Genomic DNA, 19,023 nt, shown 5'->3' with positions numbered 1-19,023 from the left:
TCATAACTGGCTTTCATTAGGCTGTGTTCCATCTTCTTTGGTGTCTTCCTCGTTTTTGAAAACCCTTTGAAGCACACGTTTCATGGATACTCTGGATCGATCCTCTTTATTTCTCCCAGCCAGGAAATAAAGAATTGGATTGATGCTGCTATTAACTGCAATACAGATGTTAGATAGTAATACAAGAATAATTATATGTTGAATCCAGGGAAGAACATTATGTGCATTAGTTAAAATAAAGTCAAACTTCACTTTAATTTCTCTTCGTGAATTCACAAACAGGGCATTGACTAGCGAATGTAAATCATTGTTTCTTAGTATACTGTAAGTAATAATGGAAAGTATACTCAGAGGCAAACTAAATACAATAAAGCATATGAGACAAAGCAAGGTTACCGTCAACACTTTTTTACGCTTTAGCTGGGGTTGAATAAGGAAAATTTTAACAAGCAGGATCAGAGAGGAAATGACCACCAGTGGGTAAGAAATGAGACCATTAAAAATCAGTTGAAACAATAGAAAACTCTCTGAAAATATAATTTCCAAGGCAAAGTACACAATGGGCAGAACCCAGGTGATAACACACACAGTGAGGGACAATTTTGGTGGCCGATGGCATCGATGCCAAATTGGAAAAAGCACAGATACACAACGGTCCACACTGATGCTTATTAGTAAAAGTTGACTAGTATTGTATAACACAAAATAAAGGAGGAAGAAAATAAAATCTATTCTAAAATTATATCGATAATGGATCTGGGATATTTGCATCAAAGCCTCCATTATGAGTACTCCAGAATCAGCCACAGCCAAATTCAAGACATAGATGGAGAAATAATTCATTTTCATATGGAAACCAAGGATCCAGATGACTTTTCCATTCCCTACAAGTCCCAAAAAGCAGAGAGTAAAAAGAATCACTCTAAAGACGATAATATTAATAAAACTTGGAATATTTGAAAATTGGAAAGTTTCAAAGTCAGTCCAATTTGGATTGTCGTGAGTATTATATTTCATCTCTGAAGCAAATAATGAGGAATTTGAATGGTTGTACATATTATATTTTATCTCTGAAGCGGCTAAAGAGGTAGGGCCAAACTCTGCCATTTTGCTCAGGTCAATTTCCTTGTTCTCCTTTTGTACATAAACACCTGCAGAGAGAGGCAAAACAGGTATAAAATAAGTCCTAAATTATGCTAAATTATTTTCAGAATTTTTTTACAGCTAAAAGAAAACTAAGTGATTAAAAGGGATTTTTTTTCTTAAGACAAAGCTATTCCAATTTTCTTGATGACAATAAAGAACTCGTGAAAGCAAGCCAAGAAGCAGCCAATAAATAAATGTCTGATGCATTACATATACAGACAGAATAAATAAACATCCCATATCTACCACTCGCCAGCAAGATACTTGCAAGAGATCCACAAGGGATCTGGAAGGAGAGGTGGAGTTTTAGGAAAATAGATGCACATTTGCAATTTCTCATATTTTTCCGAACACCACAGACATCCTAAATCCTATTTTAAACCCATGGAAATTTGGGAAAGATACTGTTTCAGATAATTTATTCTCAAATAGTTTGACATAGTTGGCCTGTCCTCTATACATTTATAAAACACAGAATACAGAATAACAGAACCTTGGAGAACTTCCAGTCCAACCCCTGCTCAGGCAGGAGTGTCTATATCATTTAGGACAAATGGCTGTCCAATCTCTTCTTAAAAATCTCCAGTGCCGGAGCACCAACAACTTCTGAAGGCAAATTATTCCACTGATTAATTATTATTGCTGTTAGGATACATATTCTGTTGAAAAAAAAATAGGACAGAATAGGATGAGACTTGGAAAAAGGAGAAATTATTGCAACTGAGTGGATCTGAATTTGACGCATTTCAAGTGTTTTCTCAGATGTTATAAACAGGGATGAGATTAGACAGACTTTCAGTCTGCTGTGTGTTTTTCCTTCAAAAGTTATTTATTAAGTCTTTAAAAATGATCCTTCCATCCATTTGTAGAAACACTTTCACTTTTCAATTTTATAGCAAAATGTAAATCAAGTTCCTCTTTAACCTAGACCTTTGTTCTTGATCCTGAATAAATTCTGCTTTCTCAGAACAGCAATGTCTAATACAAACCAAACTGGATTCATCAATGAAATCTAGCTTTCTGGATTCTTAAAGAGGTCTGTTGTTGGTTCTCACCAGGGATTACTGAAAATCATCACCAGGGACATCCACAGCAAAAGGAGAAGTTTCATCATTCTGTTTGGGCATGGCTTGTCTTCAATTCATCTAGCATTTAGTTGCTGTGTGCTTAACTATCTGTCCCCTCTCCTGTGTCATCTGTCCTGGATAAACCAGGCAGGAAACGTGGCTAGATGAGCAAAAATCTACTTTATTGCAGAGCTGCATTAACAGAAACTTCCAAATCTGAAGATATAAACTTTTATTTAACCATATAAAATTTCTATCAATGGCTAGAAAAACAAGTTAGAGAGAAAGGAATGTGATATGAAACCTTGAATATATATTAGCAAGAAGAAGACTATCAAGCAATTAATTAACATATCGTTTATGATAATTAACTATTATCTATTACTGTTTGTTAAACACATGAACCCAGGCATTATGCTGCTTGCTAAATATTGAGAATGTTATTTGGAAAAATCCAAACCCCAACCCTGATCCTAACCCTAACCCAAATCCCAACCCCAACCCCAACCCCACCTTATTCCTAACCCTATAAAAACTAATAAAATTTATACCAAAAAAAAGATAAACTATCATCAGCTTTTACTGGAAGAAAAAAAATGTCCCTCCGTGCAACTGAAGTTGCTTGAGGCTAAAACAACCTTGCTAAGTGCAGGCTCAAGCATCTATGAATTTCTAAAATTGTGATGCCTGTGTAATTTAAATGAGTTTAAAAAATGAAACCAAAAAACTTAGAATGTTTACTTTCTTTCCCAAGGGAGGCAAACTGCCTTTTGTTGATAGGAGAGCAGAGGCATTTGCATAGTGACAAACCTATGGCACGCGTGCCACAGGTGGCACGCAGAGCCCTCTCTGTGGGCACATGCACCATTGCCCCAGTCCTAGGCCTTCAGCTAGGTTTTATAAAACCTTTTCGCTTTAGACCTCCGCTGCTGTGTGCAAAAAACAAAAAGGTTCAATCAATCAATCAATTTCAACTTCTCGTGGGAAAAAAAAGATCTTGCAAAGTTGGAATTGATTGAATCTTTTAGTCCCACCTAGTCTGCCATTACCACCACAGTCATGCCCACTTAATGGGCCACGCCCACCCAATGGGCCACACCCACCCAATGGGCCATGCCCACCCAATGAGCCATGCCCACTGGCACCCGACAATACATAAGTGGGTTTTGGGTTGCAGTTTTGGCACTCGGTCTCTAAAAGGTTCGCCATCACTGTTATAGATGCTAACCCAGAACCATTTAGGAATTTGATACCTACAGCTTCTCTCTTAAGTTGAATAGGCAGCCATTGACATTGACATTAAATATAATAAAATCAGAGTGCCAAGTAGCTATCACTACCCTTCCTACAACCTTTGAAATTTCTAAAATTGTCTTTATGGGTAGCCCCACGTGATTATAACATAGCAAGATTCATTTTCTCTGCATTGAGCCATAGCACGTGAAACATAAGGAAATTGTTTTGTCTAAAATAGTCACTTGCACATTCACAAGAAAGCTAAAAAAGTCCAGAGCTCCTTCATGTTTTGTTGCTAGCTTTTTAGGGGGAATACACTGAGTAAATAATGTTATTTTTTTTCCTTCTGTAAAAGATATACAGCACTGTTATAGTTGCAGTTGCTTCTGTATCTGTCCTAATGATATGAAAGCTTTAAATCTCATATGTGTATGCGCAGACAATAAAGTTAGAGCAATTACATTTCAACCATTTGTTCTAAGTACAATATATATATATATATATATATATATATATATATATATATATATATATATATATATATATATATACGTGTGTAGAAAGAGAGATCAGTTTGGAGATATTACCACTTTAAATTGTTTCAGTCTTTTCTCTTTTCTTCTGGAATCAGCCCAAAATGTTTTCATTTAAATGTGAAAACATTTCTTGTTGTAACAGCTGTCCATCTTTTGATTCAACTGAGTTGATGAACCCTGGTCTCATGGAGATACAGATAGAGAATTCTCCAGATAGTCTTGAACTAGAGTTCCATTATCATGTCATGTCATTTTGGTCATGTAGCTGACAGAACCTGGGATACTTTGAAAGTCACATGTGGGCATCTATGATGGACACCTTCCAAAAGTGTGAATGTCAGCTTTGAAAATTTAGCGATGATCCTACTGGATTGAGATTAAAGTTCAAATACACAAAATTGAAGGCCACTCCAACTGGGGAAGACTGAACGAGACCAAGCTAATTAGTCTTCAAGTAATACTTGATTACATAGGTGAGTCCAACTTGAGAAATGTTTTGTTTTCCACAAAGATAATTGTACTGCATGAATTCTGGATAAATGCAGAAATAAATCAGCATAAAGACCAGTTTCTTTTAAATTCAAAAAAAATGTGCTCGGTGAGAAAGAAACGAATGCATCTTTTGAATGACAATAGTGAAAGTAAAACGTTCAGATCTTGGAACCTTCCGAAGTCTCCAGTTTATCAGTAGAGAGTTCCTCCTCCTTGAAAACCTTCTGAAACAACTCTTTGATGCCTTTCTGGGTTTTTCCCTTCTGTCTCCCCACCAGGTAATAGATCAGGGGGTTAATGCTGCTGTTGATGCAGGTACACAAGTAGCCAAAATGTACAAAGTTGGGATCTATATCTTCGAAAAAGTACAGGATGACATAAAAGGCATTTAGTGGAAAAGCCAAGACTAAAAATAAGAAAAGTGTGAGCAAAATAGCTGTCAAAAGCTTTCTCCGCCTCTGGCTTTTGGATATGAAGCAGACTTTGATAAACAAGGTAACACTGGAGATTGTCATCAGTGGGAGACAAAGCACAGCATTAACAATGAACTGATACATCAAAGTATAACTCTTTCCAAATCCATCAACAGCTATAATTGTGAAGTGAATGGAAGAGAGGATGAAGGAAGTGGCCCAGATGACAGCACACACAGCAGTGAACAGATGCACCGGCCGGTGGCATCGGTACCAAATTGGGAAAAGGACCGAAATACACCTGTCGATGCTGATGACCATCAGGAGAAATTGTACATTAACAGCAGGACCGTTTGGAAGAGTTCATAGGGAAAGTCACAATACAAGTGTGTAAAAAACCAGTGGATTTCGATAATCAGCTCAGTGGTGAGGAAACCAAAGTCCGCAACAGAGAGGTTGAGAATATAAATGGCAAAAGTGTTCCTCTTAATGGAGCAGCCCAGCAGCCAGATCACAAGGCCGTTGCCCAACATTCCCAACACACAAACAAGCATACTCAAGATTGCAAAAGTAAGTACTTCATTTATGCTGGAATCATAACAGGTTCTATTTATGCCACTGGATGTTTCATTGGTTTGTGCTAAGATACTGGATGGAGAGGGGGATGCCATATCCATTATGCTTCAGTCTTTTCTCTACCTTCTGTGGCTTCAGATATTTCTGCTGGAACAGAAGCAGATGGCATTAGGTTTTGTCACAGTTCTTAAAAATGCATATTGCAAGATTTTCTCCAGATTAGTAGCCACATCCTCACAATTAGCATGGAAGGATGCAGTTTGTATAAGATGAGATGTGGGTGATGATCTGGCCTTGTTTCTCTGAATAAAAAGGGGTTATGAGAAAGCCTTGATTCATCAAACCACGAAGGTTCCAGAGTCTCAGATCAATTATCACTTGTAAATAAACTTTATTGGGTAACTGTGAGAGTAAGAGAAGAGATAAGCTTTATTGTTATTTTCTATTGTGGGCATATTGGCACACATTAAAAATGAAATTCTGTTGCCCACTCTCAAAAGTGTACACATACATAACTTAGATATAAACACACTATATACAACAGAGAGAGAGAGAGAGAGAGAGAGAGAGAGAGAGAGAGAGAGAGAGAGAGAGAGAGAGAGAGAGAGAGAGAGAGAGAGATAATAAAGTTGGAAGAGTCCAACCCTCTGCTCAGGCAGGAAACCCTACACCATTTCGGACAGATGGCTGTCCAGTCTCTTCTTAAAAACTTCCAGTGTTGGAGCATTCACCGCTTCTGGAGGCAGGTTGTTCCACTGGTTAATTCTTCTAACTGTCAGGAAGTTTCTCCTTAGTTCTAGGTTGCTTCTCTCCTTGATTAGTTTCCATCCATTGCTTCTTGTCCTGTCTTCAGGCACTTTGGAGACTAGCTTGACTCCCTCTTCTTTGGGGCAGCCCCTGAGATATTGGAACACTGCTATCATGTCCCCCCTCGTCCTTCTCTTCGTTAAACTAGACATACTCAATTCTAGCAACCGTTCCTCATATGTTTTAGCCTCCAGTCCCCTAATCATCTTTGTTGCTCTTCTCTGTACTCTTTCTAGAGTCTCAGCATCTTTTTACATCATGGTGACCAAAACTGGATACAGTATTCCAAGTGTGGCCTTACCAAGGCATTGTAAAGTGGTATTAACATTTCATGTGATCTTGATTCTATCCCTCTGTTAATGCAGCCTAGCACTGAGTTGGCTTTTTTGGCAGCTGCAGCACACTGCTGGCTCATATTTAAGTGATTGTCTACTAGGACTCCGAGATCCATCTCACAGTTACTACTATTGAGCAAGGTACCCCCTATACTGTACCTGTGCATTTGGTTTTTCTTGCCTAAATGTAGAACCTTGCTTTTTTCACCCTTGAATTTCATTTTGTTAGATAGCGCCCAGTGTTCAAGTCTGTCCAGATCCTCCTGTATCCTAAGCCTTTTTTCTGGAGTGTTGGCTATTCCTGCCAGCTTGGTGCCATCCGCAAATTTGATGAGTTCCCCATCTATCCCCTCATCCAAATCATTGATGAAGATGTTGAAGAGCACTAGATCTAAAACAGAGCCCTGGGGCACCCCACTACACACTTCCCTCCATGTAGATGCAGTTCCATTGAGGACCACATGCTGAGTGCAGCCGGTCAGCCAGCTACGGATCCATCTGGTGGTGATGCTGTCTACCCCACATTTTTCTATCTTGTCAAGTAGTAGGTTGTGATCTACTTTATCAAATGTCTTACTGAAGTCCAAGTAAATTACATCCACAGCATTCCTCTGATCCACTAATTTTGTCACTTGGTCAAAGAATGCAATAAGATTTGTCTGGCATGATCTATTTTTGACAAACCCATGTTGGCTTTTAGTAATGACTTCGTTTGCCTATAGGTGTTCGCTTTCATTGTTTGATTATCTTTTCCAGAATCTTCCCAGGTATTGAGGTCAGGCTGATAGGTCTGTAATTTCCTGGGTCCATTTTTTTTTCCTTTTTTGAAAATGGGAACTACATCAGCTTTTTTCCAGTCCTCTGGTAGTTCCCCAGTGCTCCAAGAGCTTTGAAAAATATAGTTCAGTGGTTCTGAGATCACATCTGCCAGTTGGGGTGTAATCCATCTGGTCCTGGTGATTTGAACTCATCTAGACTGGACAGGTACTCACTTATCATTTTCTTGCCTATCTTAACTTGTATTTCTATACTGTTTTTTATGGCACTATTTTTGATAGGTTGGTCTGTTTTTTCCCTTTGTGTAAAGACAAATGCAAAAAATGAGTTAGTTCTGTTTTCTCCCTATTGCTTGTCACCTTCTTGCCACTTCACCCACTAATGAACCAATCATATCCTTCACTTTTTTCTTGTTTTTTACATGTTGAAAGAAGCTTTTTTTGCTGTTTTTGACTTTGGTCACAAGCCTTAGTTCATTATGAGCCTTAGCTTTCCTCACTTCATCTTTGCAGGCTCGGGCTATTTGTTGATATTCTGATTTAGTTATGTGCCCCTCTTTCTACTTTCTATACTTGTCCTTTTTATCTTTCAATTTATCAGAGAGTTCTTTATGCAGCCATGCTGGTTTCTTTTGAGAGCTTTTATTTTTCCTCTTTTTTGGTATTGTGCTAGACTGGGCTTCTATTATCTCACTTTTCAGAATTTCCCAAGCTTCTTGAGTTGTTTTCCCCTTGAGGATTCTCATCCATGGAATCCTTCCCAAACCCTTTCTAAGTTTATTGAAATTAGCTCTCTTGAAGTCCAAGACTGTAGTTTGACTATGTTCTATTGCTTGTGCTTCCATAATATTGAATTCCAATATTGCATGATCACTACCTCCCAAGGTTCCTGTGGCTTCAACACCTTCTATCAGTGAGAATTAGATCCAAAATGGCTAATCCCCTAGTTCCCTTCTCTACTTTTGGGGAGACAAAGTTGTCTGCTAGGTTTGTCAGGAATCTGTTTGATCTTCCACTTGGTGCAGAGTTTGTCTCCCAGTTGATGTCAGGGTAGTTAAAGTCCCCCATTATTATTGTGATTTGCTTCCTACATACCTTAGTTAGCTGACTAGCAAAAAGTTCATCTATTTCCTCTGTTTGGTTAGGTGGCCTATAGTATACACCTATGGCAATGTCATTTTTTCTCCCTTTTATATTGACCCAAATGCATTCAAGACAGTTTTCATCATTATTGTGCTCTATTTCTGTAGAGATGTAGTTATTTCTTATGTAGAGAGCAACTGCACCTCCTCTTTTATTTGGATAAGTTCTTTTAAATAATTTAAATCTCTCTAGCTGTGTGTTCCATTTGTGTGTTTCATCCCACCATGTTTCCGTGATGGCAACAATATCATATCTGCCCTCATTAACCTGAATTTCTACTTCACCCTGTTTGCTGTTCATACTCTGTGCATTTTTGTATAGACATTTGAGTCCTGTATTACCGACCCTGTGTTTACTTTCTACATAACCTATGTGGTGCCTGAGTTCCCCTATTGTCCTATCACCTATTTGGTTAGTGCACTTTATGTGGCACTCATTATTGAAAGCTTGATTTTGCTTGACAGCAAGGTTGGTATTCTTGTCCACACACACATCTATGTTACATGCACTGATAGCTCTATAGTTTTTAGATTGCCGGGGACAAGGATGTTCTGTATCAATTAATTCACTGTCCCCACTGTTTAGTTTAAATATTCCTCCAGAAAATCTGTGAATTTATAGCTGAGTAACTCAGTCCCTTTCTTTGATGGATGCAAACCATCTCTTTTGTACATTTTTTTCATTGGACCAGCTATATATATATACCTACACCTTACATATAAATTCATATAAATATTAATCACTGTCTATCTTGAATACATAGAGGAAAGAGAAAACTTGAGAATTCACAAGGTTGGTACTGTATGGAATGAAACTATGATATAATCTGGCTTCCACGAAGCCCTGTCCCAGACATTTACAAGGAAAACAGAGGATGTGTAGCATCCTAGACAATCCTGTGGACCCTGCTCAAGCATTGCTTATGTGCCATGTCCTAGATAGAAGGGAGTGAACTGCCAATAATCTATTCTTACTGTCCTCACCACTCTCTGCATCACCTTCCTGTCCGAAGCAGTGATGCTTCCAAACCAGACTGTAATGCAACATGACAAGATGCTCTCAATCATCCCTCTATAGAAAGTGGTAAGGATAGGGGAAGAAAGATGTACTTTTCTTGTGTGGCAGAGAAAATGCAGGCGCTGCTGTGCCCGCTTCACCAGGGTCTCACTGTTGAGCGACAAGTAAAGTAGCTAGGAATATCACAGCATTTTAAAAAATATCAAAGCATTTTGATTTGTGCTTGCAAATAAACCAAGAGCAAGGGCAGAAATTTGAAGTTAACAAAAGTCATTCCAGAACTAAGATCCAAGAAACGTTTGACTCTTTAACCCATGTGTTATTTCATCAAGTCATCTCAAGAGGATCTGTTTGAAATGTTATGGAACCATTATTTTAGTTGAGAAACTGAAAGCCTGATTTTCTAACTTCCTCGGCATACAATTCCTGGCAATTATATATTTGCTTGAAGAAGTTTCTCTGAATTAACTCTGAGATCCTGGCAGGGTAGTATAGAAATATGAATTTTTTTTCATTCTTGTGAGGATATCATATCTGGATATCAACCTGATTGCTCTACATTCTCTTCTTCCTCCTTGAAAACTCTCTGGAGGATATTTTTTTAGTTGAACATAGAATAATGTTCCTTCTTTCTCCCCAGGAGAAAATAGATCAGTGAGTTCACACTGTGGTTTATACAGGGACCATTAGTAGTCATATGTAATGAAATTGAAATATATATTATTGAGAATAATGCTGAGATAAATAATGCTTAGTGCAGGAGTTCTCAACCTTCGCAACTTTAAGACTTGTGGACTTCAACTCCCAGAATTCCTCAGCCAGCTTTGCTGGCTGAGGAATTCTGGGAGTTGAAGTCCACAAGTCTTAAAGTTGCAAGGTTGAGAACCCCTGGCTTAATGGAATAGAAAAGATGAGGAAGAAAGACAGGGCAAGCAAGATAGCTACGAGAACCTTTCCTTGCCTCTGCATCCATGATTTAAGGTAGCCTTTGATGAAGAGGGCCAGGCTGGAGACCCTCATGAGTATCCTATCATATTCAAATGAATTGTTTCTCTTCAGCTGTGGGCTGGGAGCAGTGGTGGGATTCAAATATGTGAACAACCCGTTCTCTATGTGGATGCCACTTCCAGAAGTCCATTCTGGGCCTGGGCAACAAAAAATTAGCTACCGGTTCTGCAGAAGTGGTGCAAACTGGCTGAATCCCACCACTGGCTGGGAGGTATCCAGCTGCATGCCATTCTCAGCTGTCTGACCTTGAAGCTGTATCTCCAGAAGGTATGGTGTGTAGTGAGCTTTTCCCCTTCCCATCAAACACCTTCCCCCCCTCCCCCAGAGTTCATGGCACGCAGGCATCAAGTGAATGCAAAACAAAGAGATGGCAGTTCTGACAAATAATCACTCGAATACAGATTAAAATGATTAAGGAATAGATGACTTTTTTTTTCCTAATATCCAGGTTGATAAACACTGGCCTTTGAATGCATTGGTGTAAGTGTATTAATTGTAACTGAATGTTGAGCTTTCCATTTTAGCAGATAAAAGAAGGGATCCTATTTGTTTTTGTGGGGAGTTTGTTTCCACTAGTTGTTGGATTTTTCCATATTTACTTTAAAGTGTAATCAAAACTGCTCTACAAAGTAAAAAAAAAAAGTAAAAAAAGTAAAAAAAAATGACAACAAAGGTTATCTTATCTTATCTTATCTTACCTTACCTTATCTTATCTTATCTTATCTTGCCTTGCCTTGCCTTATCTCATCTCATCTCATCTTATTATCTTATCTTATATCTTATCTTATCTTATTAAGCACAATTCTTATCCTTCTAAATTGTTCTTTTTGGGAACAAGTATAAATAATACAACATTTGGTAATATTCTGGTTGGTTTATATTGGTCACTTATGAAGAAAATGATATTGTTTGGAATCACTAATCAAGTTCTTGTCCTCCTGCATATTTCCACTAATGTAGAATTTCATATTGTTGGTGACAGACAGGATTTGGGTCTGGCCAGTCTAGAGAAAAGAAAAAACTAGGGTGACATGACAGCAGTATTCCAGTATTTGAGAGGCTGCCACAAGGAGGGGGGGGGGCAATTTATTTTCCAAAGCAGCAGAAGGCAAGACAAGAAACAATGGATGTAAACTAATCAAGGAGAGAAGCAATCTGGAATTAAGGAGAAAATTCCTAACCATGAGGACAAATAACCAGTGGAACAGAAGTTACCTTCAGACATTGTGTTTTTTAAGAAGAAACTGGACAGCCACCTATATCCAGTCTACAACACAGTCTGTTCAGCAGTTCCAAGAAAATTCCAAGTCTATTTTCACTATTCAGGGGACCCAGAGGGCACATATAAACCTTTAAATTCCAATCAGACTTGAAGAACCTTCTTGGATGAGAAACAAAACGTCTTCAATGAAAAACAAAGAAAGGCAAGTTGCCTTTTGAAAAACCTTTGGGACAACCATGACCTGGATTACTGAGAATCTGCATAGATATTTTCAAATAACAATTGCCATGATGAAAGTTCTAACTTTGCTGTGGACATACCTGGTGATGATGTGCAAGAATCAAGATCACGTGAAGTATTAATCCCACTTTACAATGCCTTGGTAAGGCCACACTTGGAATCCTGTATCCAGTTTTGGTCACCACGATGTAAAAAAGATGTTGAGACTCTAGAAAGTGTACAGAGAAGAGCAACAAAGATGATTAGGGGACTGGAGGCTAAAACATATAAGGAATGGTTGCTAGAATTGGGTATGTCTAGTTTAACGAAGAGAAGGACAAGGGGGGACATGATAGCAGTGTTCCAGTATCTCAGGGGCTGCCACAAAGAAGAGGGAGTCAAGCTAGTCTCCAAAGCACCTGAAGGCAGGACAAGAAGCAACAGATGCAAAGTAATCAAGGAAAGAAGCAACCTAGAACTTCCAACTTTTTATTATTATTATTATTATTATTATCATCATCATCATCATCATCCTTGGTGAGAACTAACAGGTACCTTTAAGAATCCAAAGAAGTCCAGAAAGATAGATTGAATCCAGTTTGGTCTGTGTTTGATTTAGCTGTGATGAGAAAGCAGAATATATTCAGCACCAAGAACATCTTTCCAGGTACAGAAAAGAGGAACTTGCTTAACATTTTGCTATGTACTTGGAAAGAGAAAGCGTTTCCACACATGTGTTTGTAAAGGAAATGTTTAAATACATAATCATAACTTTGAAGTAAAAACAAGAAACATCAGACTGAAAACCAGTCTAATCTCATCTGTTCTTACTTCTACAAGAATGAGAAAACATATGAAACTGAATCCAAAGTCTGTTTCATCCCATGCCTGCAAAAATTTCATTGAAATGTTTCAAATAAAATTGGAAGTCAATTGAATGGAGAAAGAAAGAAATATTTTGCAGCTTTCTAGTAGTTGTAAGATTCATTATAAGACTGAACAGAACTGAGGGTAGGTGGACCAAGGAAATCATAGAATGGATCCCACTTGATAATAAGCATCCACAAAAAAGGTCTAACATAAGATGGAGCAACGAGATCTGCAAGTATTGAGGGTCCAACTGGCAAAAGAAAGCTCAGGACCATATTGGTTGGAAACATGCAGAACAGATCTTCATCTTGCAGTGGATAGACAATGGCTAAAATCTCTCTAAAGCAGAGACATCATCCTGCCAACAAAAGTGCGTATAGTCCAGGCCATGGTTTTCCCAGTTGCAATGTATGGCTGTGAAAGTTGGACCATAAGAAAGGCTGAGCGCAAAAGAATTGAGGCCTTTGAACTGTGGTGCTGGAGAAGACTCCTGCGAGTCCCTTGGACTGCAAGGCGTTCAAACGGTCAGTCCTAGAAGAGATCAACCCCGACTGCTCTTTAGAAGGCCAGATCCTGAAGTTGAAACTCAAATACTTTGGCCACCTAATGAGAAGGAAGGACTCACTGGAGAAGGGCCTAATGCTGGGAAAGATTGAGGGCAATAGAAGAAGGGGACAACAGAGAATGAGATGGCTGGATGGAGTCACTGAAGCAGTAGGTGTGAACTTAAATGGACTCCAGAAGATGGTAGAGGACAGGAAGACCTGGAGGAACGCTGTCCATAGGGTTGCGATGGGTCGGACACGACTTCGCAATTAACAACAACAAAATCTCTCTCTCTCTCTCTCTCTCTCTCTCTCTCTCTCTCTCTCTCTCTCTCTCTCTCTCTCTCTCTCTCTCTCTCTCTCACCCTATATTCTTGAGGGCATAAATTGGATTGAAAAGGATTATTTGGAACAATTGAAGTAAATAGAACCTTTAATGTTGTGGTGCTTTTCAAGATACAGAAAGCACCACACATAGGGCTACTTGTGAAGAGTACTCAGAATTACAGATGATTTTATCACTCTACTTTGTGAATTGCACTGGTTACCAGCAGGCCTCCAGATACAATGTTCATTTTCACCCATAAAGGCCTTCATGAAGTTGAAAGAAAAAACATCATCAGGTCCAGTTCCAAACTGAGAGTAAATAAAAATGGAGGCTAAGACACTAGAAATAAAAATGGAGGCTGCTTAGAAAGAAGGCTCTTGTTTATTGAAGAGCAGAACAGCATGCAGTTCTGGGACAGCTGACAAAATGGAGCTGGGAGTGGGTGGGTTTTTATACCTTCTTGGGCTTTGTACTTGAGGTTGTTCCTGTTCCTGTGCCATGTACTTTGAGCTGAGCTTGAGTGTGCCCTTTTGGTATTCTAATGGTGGTGGGTTAATCTTATTATGTCATAAAGGTCATCTTCCTGTCCTTGGAGTTGTTTTTCTAATCCCATCAGCTCAGACCTTCTCTAGAGCTGTGGATGAAGGCACTTTGAATAGATGACCCAGTCTTTCTGAAGAGGATTGCCAAATCTGCAAAACTAGCCTGCTCAATTTCTGCTTGGAGGAAAAGGAGACTGGGGCTTTTCTGCCTAAGATTTTTCTCCATTATAGTTTTGGGGAAATATAATATTCTGTCTTTTTTAATATCCCCCCAAATCTTTCCTTCTCTGGGGGATGGGGATGGTGCTGACTTCCTACAATGGCTTAAGATTTAGGCGCCTAGGGGACCACGCTTATGTTTTTGTTTCTGCATGACCTGTAAAATCTGGCAGAACACCTTCACTCCAGGTCCCAAGACTGATAGAACATAGCACATAGAGCAATGGTTCTCAACCTTTTTAATGCCGCGACCCCCAACTGGTTGTAAGTAGAGGACTACTCAACTGGTGCAGCACCATTTGCAGAATGGGACTTTTGGCGGGCTCAGCAGGGCAGAGACAGCCTGGACAATTCCTATTGGCTTTTGAAAGCCAATAGAATTAGACTCTATTCAAGAGAGTCTATTCTATTGGCTTTCAAAAGCCAATAGAATAAAAGGGAGTAGCACAGCTAAGGAAAAGGGGGAAAAATGGCGGACTGCGTTGTTTAGCGACCCCCGTGAAATGGTCATTCGACCCCAAATGGGGTCCCGACCCACAGGTTGAGAACCACTGACATAGAATAACATAGTGGGAAGGGATCTTGAAGATCTTCTAATCCAGGCCCCTGCTTGAGCAAGAGGCCCTATACCATTTCAGACAAATGGCTTTCCAGTTTCTTCTTAAAAGCCTTCAGTGATGGTGCACACACAACTTCTGAGGCAAGCCATTCCACTGGTTAATTGTCCTCACTGTTAAGAAGTTTCTCTTTAGTTCTAGGTTGCTTCTCTCCTTATTAGTTACCATCCATTGTTTCTTGTCTTGCCTTCTGGTGCTTTGGCAAATAGGTTGACCCCCCCCTCATCTTTGTGGCAACCCTTCAAATATTGGAACACTGCTATCATGTCACCCCTAATCCTCCTTTTCATTAAACTAGACAAACCCAATTCCTGCAACTGTTCTTCATATGTGTTAGCATCCAGGCTCCTGATCATCTTTGTTGCTCTTCTCTGCACTCTTTCCAGAATCTCAACATCTTTTTATATTGTGATGGCCAAAACTGGATACAGTATTCTAAGTGTGGTCTTACTAAAGTGAGTACTGATACTTCATTTCCATCTTGCACCAATAAATTATAACCACAGTGCCAATCCACCTTTAGTGAGGGCTCAGGCTTGACGATGTAGTCCAACAGCCCTTATGAAATCCTAATCTGCATTGACCGACAATTCTGCTCTTGCTGTCCTGGGCAGATTTGTGTCATGCCTCCCGCTGGAGCCTGAATCTGAGGAAGACATGGAGTTCTCTGTTGAGGCCCAGGAGGGTGTGTTTGTGGCTTCGAAGGACTGTAGGGAGGAGCAGGCTGAGGCAGGCCAGGGCCCTTCAGGTTTGGAACAGGGAAGGGAGAGTTCAGGGGAGGAACAAGGCTCCCCCCAACTGATCCTAGAGCAAGGAGAGCAGAGAGGAGGAGAGAACAACAGAAGCAGGCTCAATTGCTCTGGAGGAGAGTGCCCGCCCCACTCCACAAGGCACACCTGGGGATTAAGATTTAAGGAGACGCTGTGGGGTGGAGCATTTGCGAGGAACAATTATGGTATCTTGAGATAGTTGTGAATTGTGCTCTTCTCTTTGTTTAACCTGGACACTTTGAATTCCGGACCGGTTGGTTTCCTGCTTCACGACCACAGACTGCATTCCCGAGTCTGTCCTTGCAGTCTGCAGGCAAGCTGAGAGTTAAAAGGACTCTTTACGTTTTCTTCTTATCTGCCTTGCCTTGAGAACATTGTAAACTTCCCTGGCTGTATTGGTTGAACTTTTGCCAGCATATGTGGGAGCTTTGGGGGAACATTGGCAGTGATTAAAGGACTGTTTCTCTTGCCAGCCGACTGCTTTGCCTCCGTTCGAGGACCTGGGTCATCATAGATTTGGTTATTTTTCAAGAACATCCTTTTCTTTTAAAATGTTTATCAGAAAGTTTATGAAGACGTCCTTTTCTGGGCATCTTCTCCTACTGACATTTTTCCCACCCATGTCCCAACTTTATGCTCCTCATTTTCATTCTGGAGAATATCTTTCTGGATATATCTTGTATTGTGCAACTGCATTCCCTGGTTATTGTTTCAGGTCACAGAGAGCGAAGAGATTTCAATAGTTTTCTCCTATCCTACCAAATGTTCTTGTCTTTTTGGCTTGTTGATTGGTTTCTTTGGTTTACCTTTTCCCTGATCTTTCTTCCCACATTCATTCATTTCTCAAGTCAAGTAATTATGACTGCAAAAATATTCCCTTACTTTTGAGCCCTTCTATGAAAGAGATAGGCCTGGGGCAGGAGGTGGTTTAAGAGGGCTTCTAGCGTGTTATGTAGGGCTATTCTTTCATTGTATGTTTATTTTATCATTTAGCTTAGCTTTGCTTAGCTTAGCTTAGTTTACCTTAGTTTAGCTGATCTTAGTTTAGCTTATTTTATCTTAGCTTAGTTTAGCTTAACTTAGCTTAGCTTAGTTTAGTTCAACTTAGCTTAGTTTAGCTTAGTTTAGTTTTGCTTAGCTTAGCTTACTTTAGCTTAGCTTAGCTAAGTCATTAAAGCTACTTGGAGGCTTATCTGTGTCTTCAGGTCAACTGAGTAGTGCAAAGTGCTGGGATTCAAATATCTGAACAACTGGCTCCCTGCATGGATGCTGCTTCCGGAAGTCCGTTCTGGGCCTGGGCAACAAAAAATTAGCTACCAGTTCTGCTGAAGTAGTGTGAACTGGCTGAATCTCACCACTGGTAGTGCAAATTGGTGTGGAGCCTTCTTGGAACTCTAGAGAGGACCGTTGGTTTGAAAGAGGGGTCAAATAGGCCATCTGTGTCCAAATTGAACAGCCCTCCTTCAACAAAAGGGGAGGGATATGATATCATCTATCTCCAGTCTACAACACAGTCCTTTCAACAGTTCCAAGAAGACTCCATACCCATTTGCATCACTCAGGTGACCCTGAGGACACAGATAAGCCTCCAGGTAGCTTTAACGTCTCTCTAAAAGGATGCAAATGATCAGCTGTCTGCCAGGAGTATAAATCCTTCCATTACCCACCATCCAGTCAAAGCTGAAGAAGCTTCCTGGATGAGAAGCGAAATGTCTTCAAAGAAGAACCAGAAAGTCCAGTTGCCTCCTGAAAAAAGCACCTTTGGGATCCCTCATCTTTTCTTTTCCACTAAGTGCCATTTATCTCCTTGATAGTCTTTTCAAAAGGAATTATTTAAATTTAATTACATATGGCTACTTATGTGTTTGTTTAAACCCACTGATGTATTTTCTCCTGGGGAGAAAGAAAGAATGTAAACCTGTGTGTAACCTAAACACTGAGGATATGAAAGGAGCCCCTAACATAAATATTAAATACTGTCCATCTTGAATGGACAGTATTTAATATTTATTTGCTATGTATATGTAGGGGGGTGGGTGTGTACATATGTTGTATATAGTATGTTTTAGGTGTGTGTTTCACTTTGAGAGCGGACAACTAAATTTCATTTTTTGATGTGTGACGTTGTGCCCACAGTAAAAAATGACAATAAATCTTGCCTTGCCTTGCCTTGCCTCATCTTATCTTATCTTATCTTATCTTATTTTATCTTATCTTATCTTATCTCATCTCATCTCATCTCATCTCACCTCACCTCACTTCACCTCACCTTACCTCATTATCTTCTCATCTCATCTTGCCTCGCCTCATCTCATCACATTATCTTATCTCGTCTCACCTTGCCTCACCTCACCTCACCTCATCTTATCTTATCTTATCTTATCTTATCTTATCTTATCTTATCTTATCTTATCTTGGCATCCCCTAGGCAACGGTGATGTCACTGGCTAATCCTTTAAAACCAGAAATACCTCCATGGTTCCGACAGGAGTGCAATGTGACCTAAAAATTATTCTCCAGAGAGTTTTCAAGAAGAAAATGACAAACAACCAGAGTTTCAGGTTGATATATAGTTATGATGTTCTCACAAAAGTGAAAACCTTCCATCTTTCTAAAGTTCCCTTCCAGGATATAATAGTTAACTCAGTCAAATCTGCTGCGGCAAATCTAGGATGATGAGAAATTTAATGGAAGCTAGAAAATAGTCATTTTCTCAAAATAACAATGCCATCACTCTAATGCACCCCTAATTTTCACAGTGCTGTCTAATGTTTATGTGTATTTACCCTTGTAGTATGGCTATAATATTTTTTATTTATCCTTATTATCTTCTTTACTCCCCCCTCTTATGGATATTATTATTGTTATTATAACTATCATTCTGTTGCTTAGCATTTACACTGAGAACTTCTACATGGGAGACAAATTCCTTGTGTGTCTAATCACATTTGGCCAAGTAAAGTAATAAAGTAATGATGATGATGATGATGATGATGATGATGATGATGAATCATGGTCATAGCAGTCTATCAGTAAAGAACCAACAATATAATAATTAATGTTATACACCAGGAAAAAGGAAGATCGTCCTTGCGATCTCAGGAATAAGTAGAAAACAGGCCAGGCAATGGAAATAGGA

General features: G+C 39.4%; 1 protein-coding gene and 1 pseudogene across 1 annotated transcript; both read right to left on the bottom strand.

Annotated features, from left to right (window-relative positions):
- On the bottom strand, positions 1-1,107 carry LOC120309416 (mas-related G-protein coupled receptor member H-like). Its single transcript, XM_039346602.1, has one exon. The coding sequence runs from the start codon at positions 1,105-1,107 to the stop codon at positions 1-3; it is 1,107 nt and encodes a 368-aa protein (XP_039202536.1).
- A 3,528-nt stretch (positions 1,108-4,635) lies between these two features.
- Positions 4,636-5,567, bottom strand: LOC120309415 (annotated as a pseudogene).
- Positions 5,568-19,023: the final 13,456 nt, after the last annotated feature.

The sequence above is a fragment of the Crotalus tigris genome, unplaced genomic scaffold (genome assembly GCF_016545835.1).
Source record: "Crotalus tigris isolate CLP2741 ecotype Arizona unplaced genomic scaffold, ASM1654583v1 scf7180000018016.4438896, whole genome shotgun sequence".
NCBI classification, from domain to species: Eukaryota; Metazoa; Chordata; class Lepidosauria; order Squamata; family Viperidae; genus Crotalus; species Crotalus tigris.
The sequence above is the reverse complement of the archived record's forward strand: the minus strand, read 5'-3'. Positions and strand labels throughout refer to the sequence as shown.

Bases quoted from the DNA above. Each gene is read 5' to 3' on its own strand.
- LOC120309416 (XM_039346602.1), bottom strand. From the start codon at position 1,107: ATGGCAGAGTTTGGCCCTACCTCTTTAGCCGCTTCAGAGATAAAATAT.